A 16,606-nucleotide genomic window follows, 5' to 3' on the forward strand; every position below is an offset into this window, starting at 1 on the left:
TAGTGTAAGGAGCATGTGTGGGAATACAGGATATACGAGTATTTCCCCTCCTCCATTGTGCTGGGCAAGCCATGTGGTCAAACAGGAATTTAGTCTCTATTCAGTTGATTAGATAAGAGTATGTGTAGGTTGAACTGATTATGGGAGGAGCTACATGCCTATATAAGGGACCTACACTGTATGATCAGGACTCAGACTTTGCTGTTTTTTGGTGACATTAGTCCCTCTGAGTCCCGGTCGGTGAATCGAATAAAGAATCTCTTCCTTCCTATAGAAACCTGTGTCCATCTCTCTGTGCTTAGCGTCCGTCAGTTTCTCCGGTATCATTTGGTGCGTTGGCCGGGAAGCTCATCGTTCAACGGTAGCTGAGAAGCAGAGGTGTGAGACGGTCTATCTTTGCCCACGCTCTCTACGGCTGCACCCCTGAACTTCTGCATGGACCTCCCTTCGTCTCGGTGGAGACCCAGCCAACCCAGCAGCATGGGCCGCAGCACATTATCCAAATACTGATCCGGAGTGGAATGTCAATATGCAGATATGGCCGATTTAACCCCTTAAGGACACATGACATGTGTGACATGTCATGATTCCCTTTTATTCCAGAAGTTTGGTCCTTAAGGGGTTAAAACCATACAGGGACGCTATTATTGTTGGCATGAAAGCCGGAGGAAAAAAGGCGATTAATATGTCTAAGACGGCTGAGGTATTGCAGAAATGTGATGAATCGCCCAGTGCCTTTTATGACCGATTATTGGAGGCATACCGTTTGTATACCCCCTTTAATCCAGAGGCTCCTGAGAATTCCCGAATGGTTAACTCTGCCTTTGTCAGCCAAGCCTACGCAGATATAAAGCGCAAGCTACAGAAGTTAGAAGGGTTTGTAGGGATGTCCATAACCCAACTAATGGAAATAGCAAATAAGGTCTATATGAATAGGGAGACAGAGACAAAGAAGGAGGAAGAGCGAAAGATACGAAGGAAAGCAGATATGCTAGCAGTAGCTATCGCAGGAGTAGATAGAAGGGAAAAGGAAGTATATAGGGGAACGGATAAAGGTGAGAATAAGTGGAATGGGGAACCTTTGAGTAGGAACCAATGCGCGTACTGTAGGGAAGAAGGGCATTGGAGAAGTGAGTGTCCACGAAGGGAACAGTATGAGAGAGACAGACATAGGGCAGGATATAGCAGTAATTATAGAGGTAGAGCGAGAGGTAGAGGAGGTCCTGGAGGAAATAGTGGGAATAATAGAGGAAGTGTTAGTGGAGATAGATATTACCCAGCAGCGCAGAGACCCCGCGTGAGAGAGGATAGGGACTTTGTGGGTTTGGCTGACACAGTCATGGAGGACTATTGATACCGACCGGGCTCCATCCCCCTTGGCCGAGCAGAGCCTATGGTCGATGTAGCAATAGGGGGAAAAAGGAGTTCTTTCATGATTGACACTGGTGCTGAACCTTCGGTGGTAACTGACCTAGTCGCTCCTCCTTCAGGAAGAACTATCACCGTAATAGGAGCAACTGGAAGGAGTGCCGCTAAACCGGTTCTTAAAAATCGACTCTGTACATTGGGAGGCCACATAGTGAAACACCAGTTCCTTTATATGCCTGAATGTCCAGTCCAACTGCTAGGACGTGATTTGTTGTCGAAATTACAGGCACAGATAACATTTCTACTTAACGGAACAACATCTTTGAAGTTCAATGGACCCTCAGGTATAATGACAATATCTGTACCAAAGGAAGAAGAGTGGCGACTTTATACAGTGTTGACTAGCCAAAACCCTAAGAGTGATGAATCCTTGTTCAATATACCAGGAGTGTGGGTAGAGAATAACCCACCAGGACTTGCTCGTAATATCCCACCAATTCGTATCGAACTAAAGCTTGGGGTTTATCCAGTAAGCCTGAGACAATATCACATTCCACAAAAGGCCAAGAAGAACATACAATCTTATTTGGATAAGTTCATAAGGTATGGTATCCTAAAATTCTGTACTTCCCCCTGGAACACCCCATTGTTGCCTGTTCAAAAGCCCGGTACAGATGAGTATCGCCCTGTGCAGGACTTGAGAGCAGTCAATGATGCGGTAGTAAGTATACATCCAGTTGTGCCCAATACATATAACCTGCTTGCTTTAATTCCGGGCGGGGCTACCTATTTCACCGTTTTAGATCTCAAAGATGCCTTCTTTTGCCTACGAATTGCTGCGGAAAGCCAGTGTATCTTTGCATTCCAATGGGAAAATGCTGTAACGAGCTCGAAACGCCAGATGACTTGGACAAGATTGCCCCAAGGGTTTAAGAATTCACCTACCCTATTTGGATCAGCTTTAAGTCAAGACTTACTGGATTTCAAGTCCATCCCAGGAGAATGTGTACTATTACAATATGTAGAGGATTTGTTGATAGCGGCAGTTACAAGAGAGATATGTCAGCAAGCAACACATGATCTACTGCACATTCATTGGAAGGCAGGATACAAGTTGTCCAGGAAGAAAGCCCAGTTGTGTCAGCCAACTGTCAAGTATCTGGGATTCCATATCTCTGAAGGTCAAAGGATAATGGGGCCAGAGAGAAAAGAAGCTGTATGCCAAATACCAATACCCAAGAATAGAAGACAAGTGCGAGAGTTCTTGGGGGCAGTAGGCTTCTGTAGGATATGGATTCCCAGTTATGCGATATTGGCGAAACCTCTTTATGTGGCTATAAAAGGTACAGAACACGATCCCTTCCTGTGGACCCCCGAACAGCAAAAGGCATTTGAAGATGTGAAGAAGGCATTGATGAGCGCCCCAGTATTAGGTCTACCTGATCATACACGCCCATTCTACTTATATGTATACGAGCAAAGAAGAATGGCTGTGGGAGTATTGACACAGTACTTGGGATCATGGCAACGACCTGTTGCATATATGTCCAAACAATTGGATGCAGTGGCCAGTGGTCTTCCACCTTGTCTAAGAGCCGTAGCTGCCGCCGCCCTGCTGGTAGCCGAAGCTGATAAGCTCACTCTGGGTCAGGAACTCTACGTGCGAGTCCCACACGCAGTACAGACGTTGCTAGACTATAAAGGCAATCATTGGTTTAGCAATAGCCGCATGACTAAGTATCAAGCTATGTTATGTGAAAACCCGAGAGTGCATCTAGAGACTGTTAATACCTTGAATCCAGCTACCCTTTTGCCACAACCTACTGAGAGTCAACATGATTGCCTGAGGGTGATGGATGAAGTGTTTTCAAGTAGGCCGGACCTTCGTGATTTTCCCATCCAGAACCCTGATGTCCAGTACTATACGGACGGCAGTAGTTATGTGAAAGAAGGGATTCGCTATGCAGGATATGCAGTGACAACCATAGACAAGGTGATAGAAGCTCGGCCATTGTCAAAAGGAACATCGGCACAGAAGGCAGAACTAATCGCACTCACACGAGCGTTACAATTGGCTGCAGGTTTGAGGGTGAACATCTACACGGACTCCAAGTATGCGTTTTTAAACACTCATGCCCATGGAGCTTTGTATAAAGAAAGAGGACTACTGAACTCAGAGGGTAAAGAAATCAAGTACGCAGCTGAGATATTACAACTACTGGAAGCCGTGTGGGAACCGAAAGAAGTTGGTATCATACATTGTCGAGCGCATCTGAAAGGTGATGGTGATGTAACAAAAGGAAATCGGATGGCAGATAATGCAGCCAAGCGTGCCGCTGAATCAGGAAAACAGGAGTATGTGGAACGTATGGCTGCTCTCATACCAACCCCTCTGTCTCAATGGACTCCAATTTATACAGCTCAAGAAGGAGAGTGGTTAAAGACTGAAACTGGTAAGTACCTGGAGAACAATTGGTATCAGTTAGAAGATGGAAGAATAGTTATTCCAGCATCGCTAGCCGTAGAAATTGTCCAGAATTATCATAACGGGACATATTCCGGGAGAGATAGTATGGAAGAATCTCTTAGGAAGCATTTCTACATACCAAAATTGTCCAACTTGACTCAAGCCATTGTACGAAGATGTGTGATATGTGCCAAGAACAACGCAAGGCAAGGTCCAGTGAAACCACCGGGAGTCCAGTATATGGGAGGACTCCCTATGTCCGATCTCCAAATAGACTATACGGTAATGCCTATATACGGCGGACATCGCTACCTACTAGTAGTTGTGTGTACCTACTCAGGTTGGGTAGAAGCATGTCCTACTCGTACAGAGAAAGCAGGAGAAGTTGTGCGATTCCTGTTGCGAGAAATAATACCCCGATATGGACTACCATGCTCTATAGCAGGGGTAGGCAACCTACGGCACTAGTGCCATGCACGGCACTCGAGGTGTCTTTGCACGGCACTCAAGGCTGCTAGAGTCAAACAGGCTCTGGCCTATCAGGAGTCCCAGTACAACTTCAGATATCTGCTAATCCGAAAAGGTGGTGAAGGACAATCCTCAATTTATGCATTGCAGCACGTAGAGGAAGTGATCTCAGATCACTTCCTCCCAGCACTTGTGAATAGGAAGCCACACTGTAGTAGAGCAGCTCGCAGTTGCTGTTGCAGCTCCTGTCCTTCACATGTACCTGGCCGGACTAGTCCCCACTGGAACCTAGGGAAGCCACCCACACTGCTACATATACACAGAAATGCAGAATAACCCTCCCCTCATACAAATAATATGGACAGCCCACACACAAACCTACACACAATCCGCACAAACGAAACCCCACATGCAATACCCCAAACAGCCCCCACACACTATCAAACACACACTTTGACATATCCACCCACACACACACACAATTCCACAAGCAGCACCCATACACAGCTTACATTCATATGTATCATACACAATACCATAAACTACTCATGAACATAAACAATATAATAGCTCATATACGCAGGGCCTTCTTTAACGCGGGGCAAACTGGGCAGCTGCACCGTGAGCCCTGCTGGCCTCAACTATTTCTAACCCTCTGGCTGGTAATCTGCACACTAAGGAGGCCCACCGGGTGGCCCATGCACAAAGGACCACCCGCTGGGCTTCTGTCAGCAGGGACCCGGCACACGCTGAGGTGCTTTAACAGCACGAGCGGGCCCCTTGCTTTTCGGCAGCAGGCTGGGAGGAAGTGACGGCCACGCATCACTTCCTCCCACAAAGAGAGGAGCGCGCAGGAAAGAAGAGTAGGCAGATTGGAGGGGGGCTGGCCAAGAGCTCTAGACCCCAACTCCCAACGCCTTCAGCCACCAGCAGGAAAGGTAGGAAACTGGAGGGTGAGTTTTAAAGTGTATGTCTGTGTCAGTATGTCTGTCAGTGTGTGTGTGTGTCAGTATGTTTGTGTGTGTGTCATATCTGTGTGTGTCAGTATGTTTGTGTGTCAGCATGTCTGTATGTCAGTATGTCTTTGTGTGTGTCAGTATGTCTGTGTGTGTGTCAGTATATCTGTGTCAGTATATCTGTGTGTGTGTCAGTATGTTTGTATGTCAGCATGTCTATTTGTGTGTCAGTATATCTGTGTCAGCATATCTGCGTGTGTGTGTGTCAGTATGTTTGTATGACAGCATGTCTGTGTGTATGTCAGTATGTCTCTGTGTGTGTTAGTATATCTGTGTGTGTGTGTGTGCTTGCAATCATGCCAACACCACATACAAACATATTCCACAAAAACACACAAAAACTGCTTAGTGCTAAATACAAACCTGCAAACATGAGTAAATGGTAGAGCCCCAGCTGTCAATGCATTTCTGGAGTTGCACAGCAGATGGGGATCTACCTTTTAACCCCTTAAGGACCAAAATTCTGGAATAAAAGGGAATCATGACATGTCACACATGTCATGTGTCCTTAAGGGGTTAATCACCCGTGCAATAGGGAGACCGCCAAGAATTCTTGCACCTCTCTACTTTAGGTCCGCCACTGTGTTGAGGTGGAGGACGTGATTGCATGCCTGGGAAGGGGGGACAAGGTCCAGGGGGCCCTAAGCAAATGCTTTGCCCAGGGTCCAGTCATTAATAAAGACAGCCCTGCACAGGGCTCGAGTCCTGCAGGAACGCGTGGGAACGGCGTTCCTGCACTTTTTCTAGTGCAAGAACGCCGTTCCCGTTTATGGTCCTGCAGGCACTCAGGGGGCGGCAAAAAATGCCGCCCCCAAATGCCCCCTGTCATGGGGGGCCCAAGAGGTGGTCTAATGGCCACCTGAAGGATCCCCCCCGGCCGGCTCTTGTCTCGCTGTCAGATGCGGCGAGGGTGCTGTGTCCTCTCTGCTCCCTCTCGCCGCGCAGTTTGCAGATTTTCTGGTGGTGGGGTGAGGGTGGAACTCGAGTGAGTTCCCACACTTTATTCCCCAGGACTTGACCCCTGGCCCTGCATATACACGCACAAATACAACAATACAAAGCAATTACAGTACAAATAACACAAGCAGAATACGGCAGCACATACACCTCGATTTATAAAAAAATAGGACCGGCACGTTAAGGGACGTCACAATCCTATATTGGCACAGTGCTGCTAAAAGGTTGCCTACCCCTGCTCTATAGGATCGGATAATGGTCCAGCCTTTGTTCACCAGTGCCTACAACAACTGACTCATATGCTTGGTATTAAGTGGTAACTTCATACGGCATATAGGCCTCAGAGCTCTGGGAAAGTGGAAAGGATGAACAGAACTATTAAGAACCAATTGGCAAAGATGTGTCAAGAAACTCAACTTAAGTGGAATGTTCTTTTGCCAATAGCTCTGTTGCGCATTTGTAGTACACCTACCAGAAGGATGGGTCCCTCCCCTTTTGAAATTATGTATGGGCGTTCACCTCCTGTACTTGGTAACTTAAGGGGGGATTTAAGTCAGTTGGGAGAAGGAATTACCCGGCAGCAGGTTGTAGAGTTGGGTAAAACTATGGAGGAGGTACAGAAATGGGTACAAGATAGATTACCTGTGAATATTTATCCACCTGTCCATTGTTATCATCCAGGAGATCAAGTTTGGATAAAGGAGTGGAACAGTGTACCGTTGGGGCCAAAGTGGAGGGGTCCTTATGTTGTTCTTTTGTCTACCCCTACAGCTATAAAGGTGGCTGAAGTGACTCCGTGGATTCATCACTCCAGGGTTAAACCAGCAGCAGTAGATTCTTGGCAAGCTACACCAGATCCAGAGAATCCCTGCAAGATCCGGTTAAAGCATGTAACTCAGTCGGAGTGACGAGGAGATATTGTGACTTCAAGAGTAAACAAAGAGATCAGCAAGTAGGTGTTTTGACGGCCATAATAAAGCCTGACCACCTACCCACGCTACATAGCCAGAGTGTCTTGAAGGGACCTCTGTGAAGGGAAGAGAGGACTTGAAGGACTCCATTCCTTGCAGCCCTTACATCCTGGAAGCTGAGGTGCCATCGCACGGTCGAAGAATGAGGACAAAGATGTCAGGAGTGATGTATTTTATAATGTATATATGTGTGTTTTTAATCATTCAGGAAGGTAGAGGTACCGACACACCTGGCTGTGAGGTTTGCATTAAGACTACAAAAACAGGTAATCATATTTCCCAGACCCTTATTTGGCATTCACAATATGAGTGTAAAGGATATGTATCTAAGTGTAGATACTTAGGTATAGATTATAGTGTATGCCATTTAGGAGTAGGAGAACCTAAGTGTTTTAGTCCAGAGTATCAACCCCGTACAATTTGGTTGACCCTTCGGAATGGAGACTCACAGGGGACCCTAATAAATAAGACAATACTAGAAACCGTACATTCTTCGGGTGTTCTGCTATTTGATGCATGTAAGGCGATATCAAGTGGTAGAAAACCGCGGAATGTATGTGGGGATCTTAAATGGGAAAGAACGTATGGGTCTAATGAGAAGTATATTTGCCCCAGTAGTAAGAACAAGTATATAGATCCAAAATGCCCAAATAAGAATTATAATTATTGTCCATATTGGTCTTGTGTAGGGTGGGCAACTTGGGGACAGACAGGAGATAAGGATATGATTATTACTAAGTTGCCTACCAAACCATATTATAAGTCTATGGAGTGTAACCCAGTCCATATACTTATTAATAATCCTGAACAGTTTATAGATAGGTTTGGAAACTTATTTGGGTTCCAGATATATGGGACAGGTTTGGATCCTGGGACAATATTATTTATAGGGATAGAGACCGATACTGTGGCAGCCCAGACTCATCAGGTTTTCCATTCTTTCTACGAGGAGATGAGTGTAGAGAATAAGATCCCCCATAATGCTAAGAACTTGTTTATTGATCTAGCCGAGAGTATTGCCGGTAGTCTTAATGTAACCAACTGCTATGTGTGTGGAGGTACTAATATGGGAGACCAATGGCCCTGGGGAGCAAAGGAGGTAATGTATTCCAGTTCTGAGACAATTGAACAAATAATATCTTCTCAAGCTGATTATCAAATGAGTGTTAGAGGTAAATCTGAGTGGCGATTAAAGACCTCCATTATAGGTTATGTTTGCATAGCAAGGAAAGGAATAATGTTTAATACATCTGTAGGAGAATTGACTTGTCTAGGGCAAAAAGCTTATGATGATGATCCAAAGAATACAACTTGGTGGTCAGCTTCAAATGTCTCAGAACCACCTAACCCATTTGCAAGTTATACCAATTTAAAGGATGTGTGGTTTGACCTATCTGCTACATCTAGTTGGAAAGCCCCAGCAAATTTGTACTGGATCTTTGGTAAGAAAGCCTATTCGGAGTTACCACAGGACTGGGAAGGGGCATGTGTGTTAGGTATGCTCAAACCATCCTTCTTCTTGTTGCCTATTGAAACAGGAGAGACTTTGGGAGTTAAAGTGTATGATGTGAATCATAGAAATAAAAGGGAACCCCTAGAGATAGTTACCTGGGAAGATAATGAGTGGCCTCCCCAGCATATTATAGATTATTATGGGCCAGCTACGTGGGCAGAGGATGGTACTTTTGGATATAGAACCCCAATATATATGCTCAACCGTATTATAAGGTTACAGACAGTGGTTGAGATAATTACCAATGAAACATCGCAAGCGCTCAATCTCCTAGCGAAACATAATACTAGGATGAGGACAGCCGTTTACCAAAATAGATTAGCCTTGGATTACCTATTGGCAGTAGAGGGAGGTGTATGTGGGAAGTTTAACCTAAGCAATTGTTGTCTTCAAATAGATGATGAAGGGCAAGCAATAGCTGAGCTTACTAGCCATATGGTTAAACTAGTGCATGTGCCTACCCAGGTATGGAAAGGGTATAATCCAAGTAGTTGGTTTGGTAATTGGTATGAGCAGTTTGGAGGACTTAAGGCATTGGTAGGTGGAGTCATGCTAATTTTGATGCTGTGCCTTCTCCTACCATGTCTGATTCCTTTGGTAGTTAGGTCTGTGCAGAGCATTATAGAGAATATAGCAGAGAGAAAGGCTGCTGCACAGATAATGGCTATATATAGGTATGAGGCTTTAAATCAGGGAGAATTAGTACAGGAAGAGGAATGTTGAGGGATTCGTATCTTTAGGGAGTCGCAAGGTCTGTTCTGATTCATGGCAACTTGAGGTGTAAGTAAGCGATGATTAGGTGATGCATCTGGAATTATTATATATATCAGAAGCATCAAAGGGGGGAATGTGGTGGAATCGCAGTAAAAATAAATTTACTAGGACAAGATTGCCACGAGGTATGTGCACTTGCATATGTTGATGTATCGGTCGGTTGGTTGCACGTGGCAACGATGCAATCAGTAGTGTAAGGAGCATGTGTGGGAACAGGATATACAAGTATTTCCCCTCCTCCATTGTGCTGGGCAAGCCATGTGGTCAAACAGGAATTTAGTCTCTATTCAGTTGATTAGATAAGAGTATGTGTAGGTTGAACTGATTATGGGAGGAGCTACATGCCTATATAAGGGACCTACACTGTATGATCAGGACTCAGACTTTGCTGTTTTTTGGTGACATTAGTCCCTCTGAGTCCCGGTCGGTGAATCGAATAAAGAATCTCTTCCTTCCTGAAGAAACCTGTGTCCATCTCTCTGTGCTTGGCTTCCGTCAGTTTCTCCGGTATCACAATGGTTAACATTTCAGCACTAAGGGTAATAGGGACACTGCACCCAGACCACTTCAATGTGCTTAGATTGATTTAATATTAGAGAGTACTACAGGCAGGTATATATTACTGCAGTATTCACTAATCAACCCCTAATTCTCACACCAGTATGCTGGGGAAAACTCTGAGGCACTGTTCACAGGTAAAGCCAGTGTAATGAGATTAAACAATATCATTGTACACAGACCCTTAGTTTAGCAGAGGATCCCTTGGACCTCTTGTACAGTACTTTCTTTCTGGTTATTTACTTTTCTTGTGGCTGTTCCTCAAGGTCACAAAGATAAGCTATTGTTCTTGCACATGAACAGTCAGGTTGGACTGCCCGAAATGATGCCAGAGAGAGAAACCATTGAATTGAAATGTCAAAACTACTGTGTAAGCATGAATAGACTTTCTAACGACTCCACCTTTATTGGAGTGAAAGTTTTGGCTCTTGGAAAGGTAAAGGCAGAAAAAAAACAAAAAAAAACAACAACACAGACTCATGGGATTTGTAGTCTAACAGCTGCCAGAGAGCAGACACTTCCTGTCAATTAAATCCCCTTCAACGAGTAGTCCTCATTACAGCTATCCTACCACTATCGTAACTCTATCTTACTAAATGAAGCTATATAACCTAATGGAAAGAAAATGGCACATTCAGAAAGAAGGAATAATATATTATATATATATATATATATATATATATATATATATATATATATATATATATATATATATATATATATATATATATATAGAACATGGGGGGGGTGGTTGCACTCACCTGAACATGCTTAAATGGGGTGCTGCTGGGGGCCATATTATACAATAAACAATACACAAGATCCAGCGCACTCTCCTATCTACTAAACAGCAACTTCAATGTTGACAGATTGTATGGGGGGGTGGGGGGGTGGTGGGTGTGTGCGTGTGCGTGTGCATGTGCGTGCGCGTGCACACACACTTTATCATGTGAACTAAAAACTGACCTCTTCACCAAGTCTCAATATATTATATTATCATCTGTGGTAATGTCCAGTGACCCATCATTGCTTCTATAACACTGAGCGAGATAATGATTACAATTCTGTTTTATTGTTCTACACATTTCCATAATCTGACTCCACTAAGATTTGAAATTATTAGCCTCGCTGCACTCATCGTGCTATTGGTATCTGCAATAAAATTCCATCATGAAAGGGCAGCTGTAAACAAACATGAAACCATTACCGCTTCAGATACTACAAGGAAGATCCTAAATCCTTTGTCCTGTGCTACCCATAGAATATCCAGAGACATGCACATATTCACTAAATCTTATCTCTGCTTCGAACCGAAGCTGCAGCACACCCCATCCAACACCACAGAATAGAATATATTGCGCCTGTGTTGACAGCTTGAAGATTGGATTTTACAGGTTCTCAAGTAAACACAAGATAAAGCAGAGAAACAACATTTTATATGAAAAAGCAACTCCCACAGCCAAGCTAAGAGTGTCACGACATACCAGCTGACAACCGACTAGCACTCAATGATCATTATGAGCTACATGTTGAGTAAAGGAATTCAGTAAGTTCCTTAGAAATCATTAGGCTCCTTACTGCCGCTGGCATGCTTCTTTAATGTACACTGATCCTGGCTCATCACTTCCCTCAGAGCTGCCATGCTGACAGCCAGAGAGTTGAATATCAGTTCACCATGTCACTATGAATTAAACAGGCCCGGTTATTTTTTCCTCTCTAAATCCCAGTGCTGGGCAGGCTACATACAAATGTACATTACTCTAAAGAATTCTGTGCAATATAGAGATATGAGATGTTAACTGGAGGGAAGGAGAGTTTAAGAAATGCACACGGGTAAACAAAACGAAAAACACACAGCAATGAACACAATAATAGCTTGTCATATAAAACACAAACAGCTGTGCAGTTCTACATGGATCTGCCACTGCATTAAAACCACATGCCTAATTTCGTGTAGGTCCCCGTTGTGCTACCACAACTGCTCTGAAGTATTTACTCCACAAGGCCTCTGAACCTATCCTGAACCTATCCTATCCTGTTTTATCTGGCACCAAGACATTAGCAGTAGATCCTATATGCCCTGCCAGTTGTGATGTGTTCCAGCACAGCCCACAGATTTTAATGCAGTTGTTGAACACCAGTATAAGACACAAAGAACTCGAGCATGAGAAGAAAAAAAAAGAGAGAGAAATATGTGGAAATGTTATTTTCACTTTTCGTAGTAGTAAAACCTTGCACTGCGTGATACCACATTCATGTAGGAGATAAGGACGTTATAAATGTATCACTACATTTACAGTATTTGCTTCCAGTGTTAGATAACACCTGTGCACACACTGTATGAAGAATGTGAAATGCCAGTAGTGTATTTAAAACGCATAATGATATCTACAATCCACGTGTCAGGAACAGTGGGTATTGGGCAATACAGTTCCATACACATTCCACCCGGTTTAACTCCATCAATGATGTGAGCTATAGATTAACTAATGAGGGAGAGTACAGAAGCAAATCTGTTGCATATAAAATCCTCTATTCACTGTATAGACTGCTAGAGCACACTGGTGGGTCCTGGGCACCATGTTTAATAGTGGATCTTACTGTATTTTTTTCTATCTTCTGATGTGGCCAGTGGTGCTTGTTCTACCCTTTTCCTCATCTCTCCAATGCAAAACATTGCCTTTAAACTGAGACCTCGTTTAGAGATAAGGCCTAGAACAAATGTCCATAATTCACATTTTGTAAAGCAGTCCTGCCCTGCAGGATGGTTATAATCACGCATTCAATAAGTTTCATTTTCAGTTCTAATGCTTTTCTGTTACGGTAATTTTTGTCAATCTTTATAAATTCTTCTTGTCAAAGGCTGATTCAGTGTAGTTAAGTATTTCACTACAGCGGCCTCACAAGGTGACACGCTCTATATGGCTCATAATCAGGTCTGTTTAATAAAACACTGGGATCGTGATGGGCTGCAGGGACACAGGTGAATTCAATAGCTCAAGGCGCATTATGTTCTTCAAGCCAAAAGTCTCTAACGCACCACCTCAGCTTCAAATCGACGGCTCTCCTCAATGTTAACTTTGTGAGGATAAGTTACAGCAAATCCCTTTATAACATAGCATACCTGGCATGCCATTAGATCTTAAAGGATTATTCTAATGTGAGCAAAAGCTTTATCAACCTTCCTAGAAAACTCCAGACTCATTCTAAGCAAATTACAGCAACCTATTAGAAAACACTGAATGACTGATTGATTTGGTCACGCCAAGAGCATGACTACACCTAGCTTTAACTACTGCATAGGGGAGTTATTACACAATATTACATTTAGCGAGCCTTGTCTGGATCACAAACATTAAAAACTCAGATCCATAACATTTTATGAAATTTGTTGAGGGTATTTATTGTGAAAACATATTTAACCCCTTTAGGACCATGACTATGCAGATCCTTGTTTATTTGTTGGCCATACATTCCATTAGACCTGTTTAAATGTTTAATAAATAACAACTCTTACCACACCACATCAATGTTGGCAGACTATTTAGCATAGGATTAGGAGCTACTGATGAGCAGGGTGTTGGAGATCAACTTTTTGCTCTTGCCTTCACACAGATGACCCTAGAGCAGGGGTGGCCAAAAGGTAGATCCCCAGACGTTTTAAAACTATAGCTTCCATAATGCTTTGTCATTCTAAAGCATTCTAAAGGCATGCAATGATCAGTGTTAACTCATTGATGATCAGATATGGTCTCAATGCACTGGCAAGCCTCTGGCATACAAAGAGCTAAGATACCCATTAGTACTAAATAGGGTACATATAGCATGGCTGTCCATCACGCAGTTTAAATGTTTTACAGCAGCATTTTTCTGTTATGGTGCTCACAAGACATTACTATCCTAAAATACAGTGCTACGATATGGTACATAAACTTAATTACACTTGGCCAAGTCATATAACACAAAACTCTAATTTAATCATATTTTTAAAGTATTAGAAACACAGCCAGTTTCTTGTACTCGCTCCAAACTCATCCATATTTATTGATCATATACAGGAGTAAAATGTAGCAATTAAAGTGGCTCTGTCACCTCAGATGTACCTGTACTATAGTTTCCTCTTATCTTCCCCATTCAGAATCTGTTCTTTCCTTAATTTCCTATCTAGTTATTTTTAAAACATAAGACAAATAAGGAAATATGATTTGTCTACACATTTTTCCCACGCTTGACAAATGTGACAAAATGGTGGAGCATAAGGCTCACTTCCTCTGTCAAGTTAACAAAGGGCCCCGTTTGCCTTAAGCCCCACCCTTTATCAAAATTATCAAGCATAGGAAAAAAATTACGGTAAATGGCCCCTATATATTTTAAAGAAAAATAGATCAGAAAAGAAGTACAGATTCTGAAGAGGAAGAGAAAAGAATAGGAGAAAAGAAAGTTTGAGGCGACAGTCACTTACAAAGTGCACCAATATTTTAGCTTACCAGTTGACAGGGTGGGGCTGTGCTGTTTTAGCTGCTGCTTAAAGTAAAATAATTAGAGATTGTATGCTAAGCTATAACTTGAATTAAAAATGCTCTGTCCAAATAATATCTAAATCCTTTAAATGTTTTACATCCTTCTGCCCATTAAGGACATTCAGTGGTTATGGAGAATACTTAAAGAGATATGCCAGTACCAAGAAATTATAAACAAAACCTCCAATATTATTTTTACACAATGCTGTCTTTCAACTTTATTACAGCCAAAGACAGCAGTCACCTTTAACTGTAACCCCTGACCTACTCTTACATGGACAGCCACAGGGTAAAAATATTTAATGTCGGTTATTACAAAAAATCCCATGTGTTCCCTATTAAATGTAAATAAGTATGTAGGGGTGGATATAAAAAAAAAAAAATACCCCTCTCTGACTCATTAGAGATATCTTTACCAGAAGCTCAAGGAAGCAAGTTGAATTGTTCGTGTAGGATCCACCTGAGAGGTTTGCCTTGACGTTGCCGGCAGGCATTCCCTCTAATGGCCACTGGAGTAACTAAATAACCTCTATTTGTTTAAATATACATAGGGATTTGGGACAGAGCACAGGTAACTTTTGGTTTTTAGAGTATAAAGGGTGTTTTTATCCTGCTTCTGACTTCAGCAAAAGTACAATACACAATAATAATAATAAAGATTGTTTACATGAATCACTGGGTTCTACAATGGCAATTCAAAAGCTGAAAATCAAAAAACATAATTCCCCCAAATGATTCTTAAAAACAGTATTAATACAGGTCACTCCCAATATTCCAAGCAGAGACACATTCCATCCATTAAAAAATAAACATTAAAACTAAATGCATGACTTACCTCTGTTTCAGTGCATTGTACATCACTTGAACTGCCTGTAGAAAAGACAAAAGATAAATTAAGTCAGTGTGCATTAACCTTGGTGGATTTAAGTTTATAATGAGGCAATAAACCTCTGTGATATTTTTTGTGTGTGGCAACGTGTTTTTTTCCCCTCTGGGGTATTGCAATGCGGTTTAAAAGAACAGGTCTAGTGCCGGCAATTTCATTGTTGGGAAATAAGAGTTAAAGGAACACTCCAGGCACTCTTACCTCAAGAGGTTAAACCATTCACGAACAGTTTAACCCCAAAATTGCTACCAGCGCCGATCAATGACTCCCCGTTTACAAAACTGTCTTGGAAAGAAACAGATTGGCTAAAAGTGTCAGCTGACCACTGAGCAAATCAACGGTGCCCCTGCCCGGCTGCACTTCGCGCTTCCTAAAACTGAAATTTCAAAAGCCAGATGTCGCCTGGGGGACAGGGGGAGTGGAGGGGTAGGCATCTTTGGGGTTAGATTAGAGATTAGATTAAGTTTAAGTTGTTATGGTGTCTAAATTGTACTTCTGCTGTACTGAAAAAAATTCTACTGTTTTATGCATTCGGGTATATTTGATATCAGCAATCACATCCAATAAGAAATATATGAAACATTGCCTGCATTTTCAAATAGCAGTTTCCAAACTAATATCTGCAATCTAGAAAATATTTGGGACCAAGCAAATCCTTGCTAAAATGAAATTTGCGTACATGTGGCCTCATTTACAATAAATCAGCAAGGCTGTAATCACTGGTAACGGTGTGATATAACTTGGATCAGCTATCAATTTACAGTCAGTGATAGGATATGCAATTAGGGCACTGAATGACTAATTTTGTATTCAGTGGTAGGCACAGGGCAGACCAATTGCAGAAGTAACCAAGATTTGGGGAAATGGCTGAATAAAAATCTACAGTTGTGTGTGGTTGTAAATGTTGGTGGTTTGCATTTTTGTGGCAATCTGCATCAAGTACCTCACTGCATAATTGTGGAACAAAAGCACATTCTCTCTCTCTAATAAAAGGCACATCCCTCATCGGCAATATAATAATTGATATGCTCTGCATTGTATATAAAAGTAACACCATTGGATTTCTAATGCAATGGACTTACTGACAGTAATTTCTCTACAGTAAACA

The 16,606-nt window shown here is 42.5% G+C and overlaps 1 protein-coding gene across 7 annotated transcripts in view; it reads right to left on the reverse strand.

The window, feature by feature from the left end:
* Positions 1 to 16,606, reverse strand: part of SPIRE1 (spire type actin nucleation factor 1) — a 183,631-nt gene that overhangs the window by 134,925 nt on the left and 32,100 nt on the right. For all 7 annotated transcript variants that reach the window (XM_063451583.1, XM_063451586.1, XM_063451585.1 and 4 more), the window contains exon 2: positions 15,448 to 15,482. In XM_063451583.1, coding sequence (XP_063307653.1) covers positions 15,448 to 15,482 — 35 coding nt within the window. The remainder of the gene's footprint in view (positions 1 to 15,447; positions 15,483 to 16,606) is intronic.

Source organism: Pelobates fuscus, chromosome 4 (genome assembly GCF_036172605.1).
Source record: "Pelobates fuscus isolate aPelFus1 chromosome 4, aPelFus1.pri, whole genome shotgun sequence".
Classification (NCBI taxonomy): Eukaryota; Metazoa; Chordata; class Amphibia; order Anura; family Pelobatidae; genus Pelobates; species Pelobates fuscus.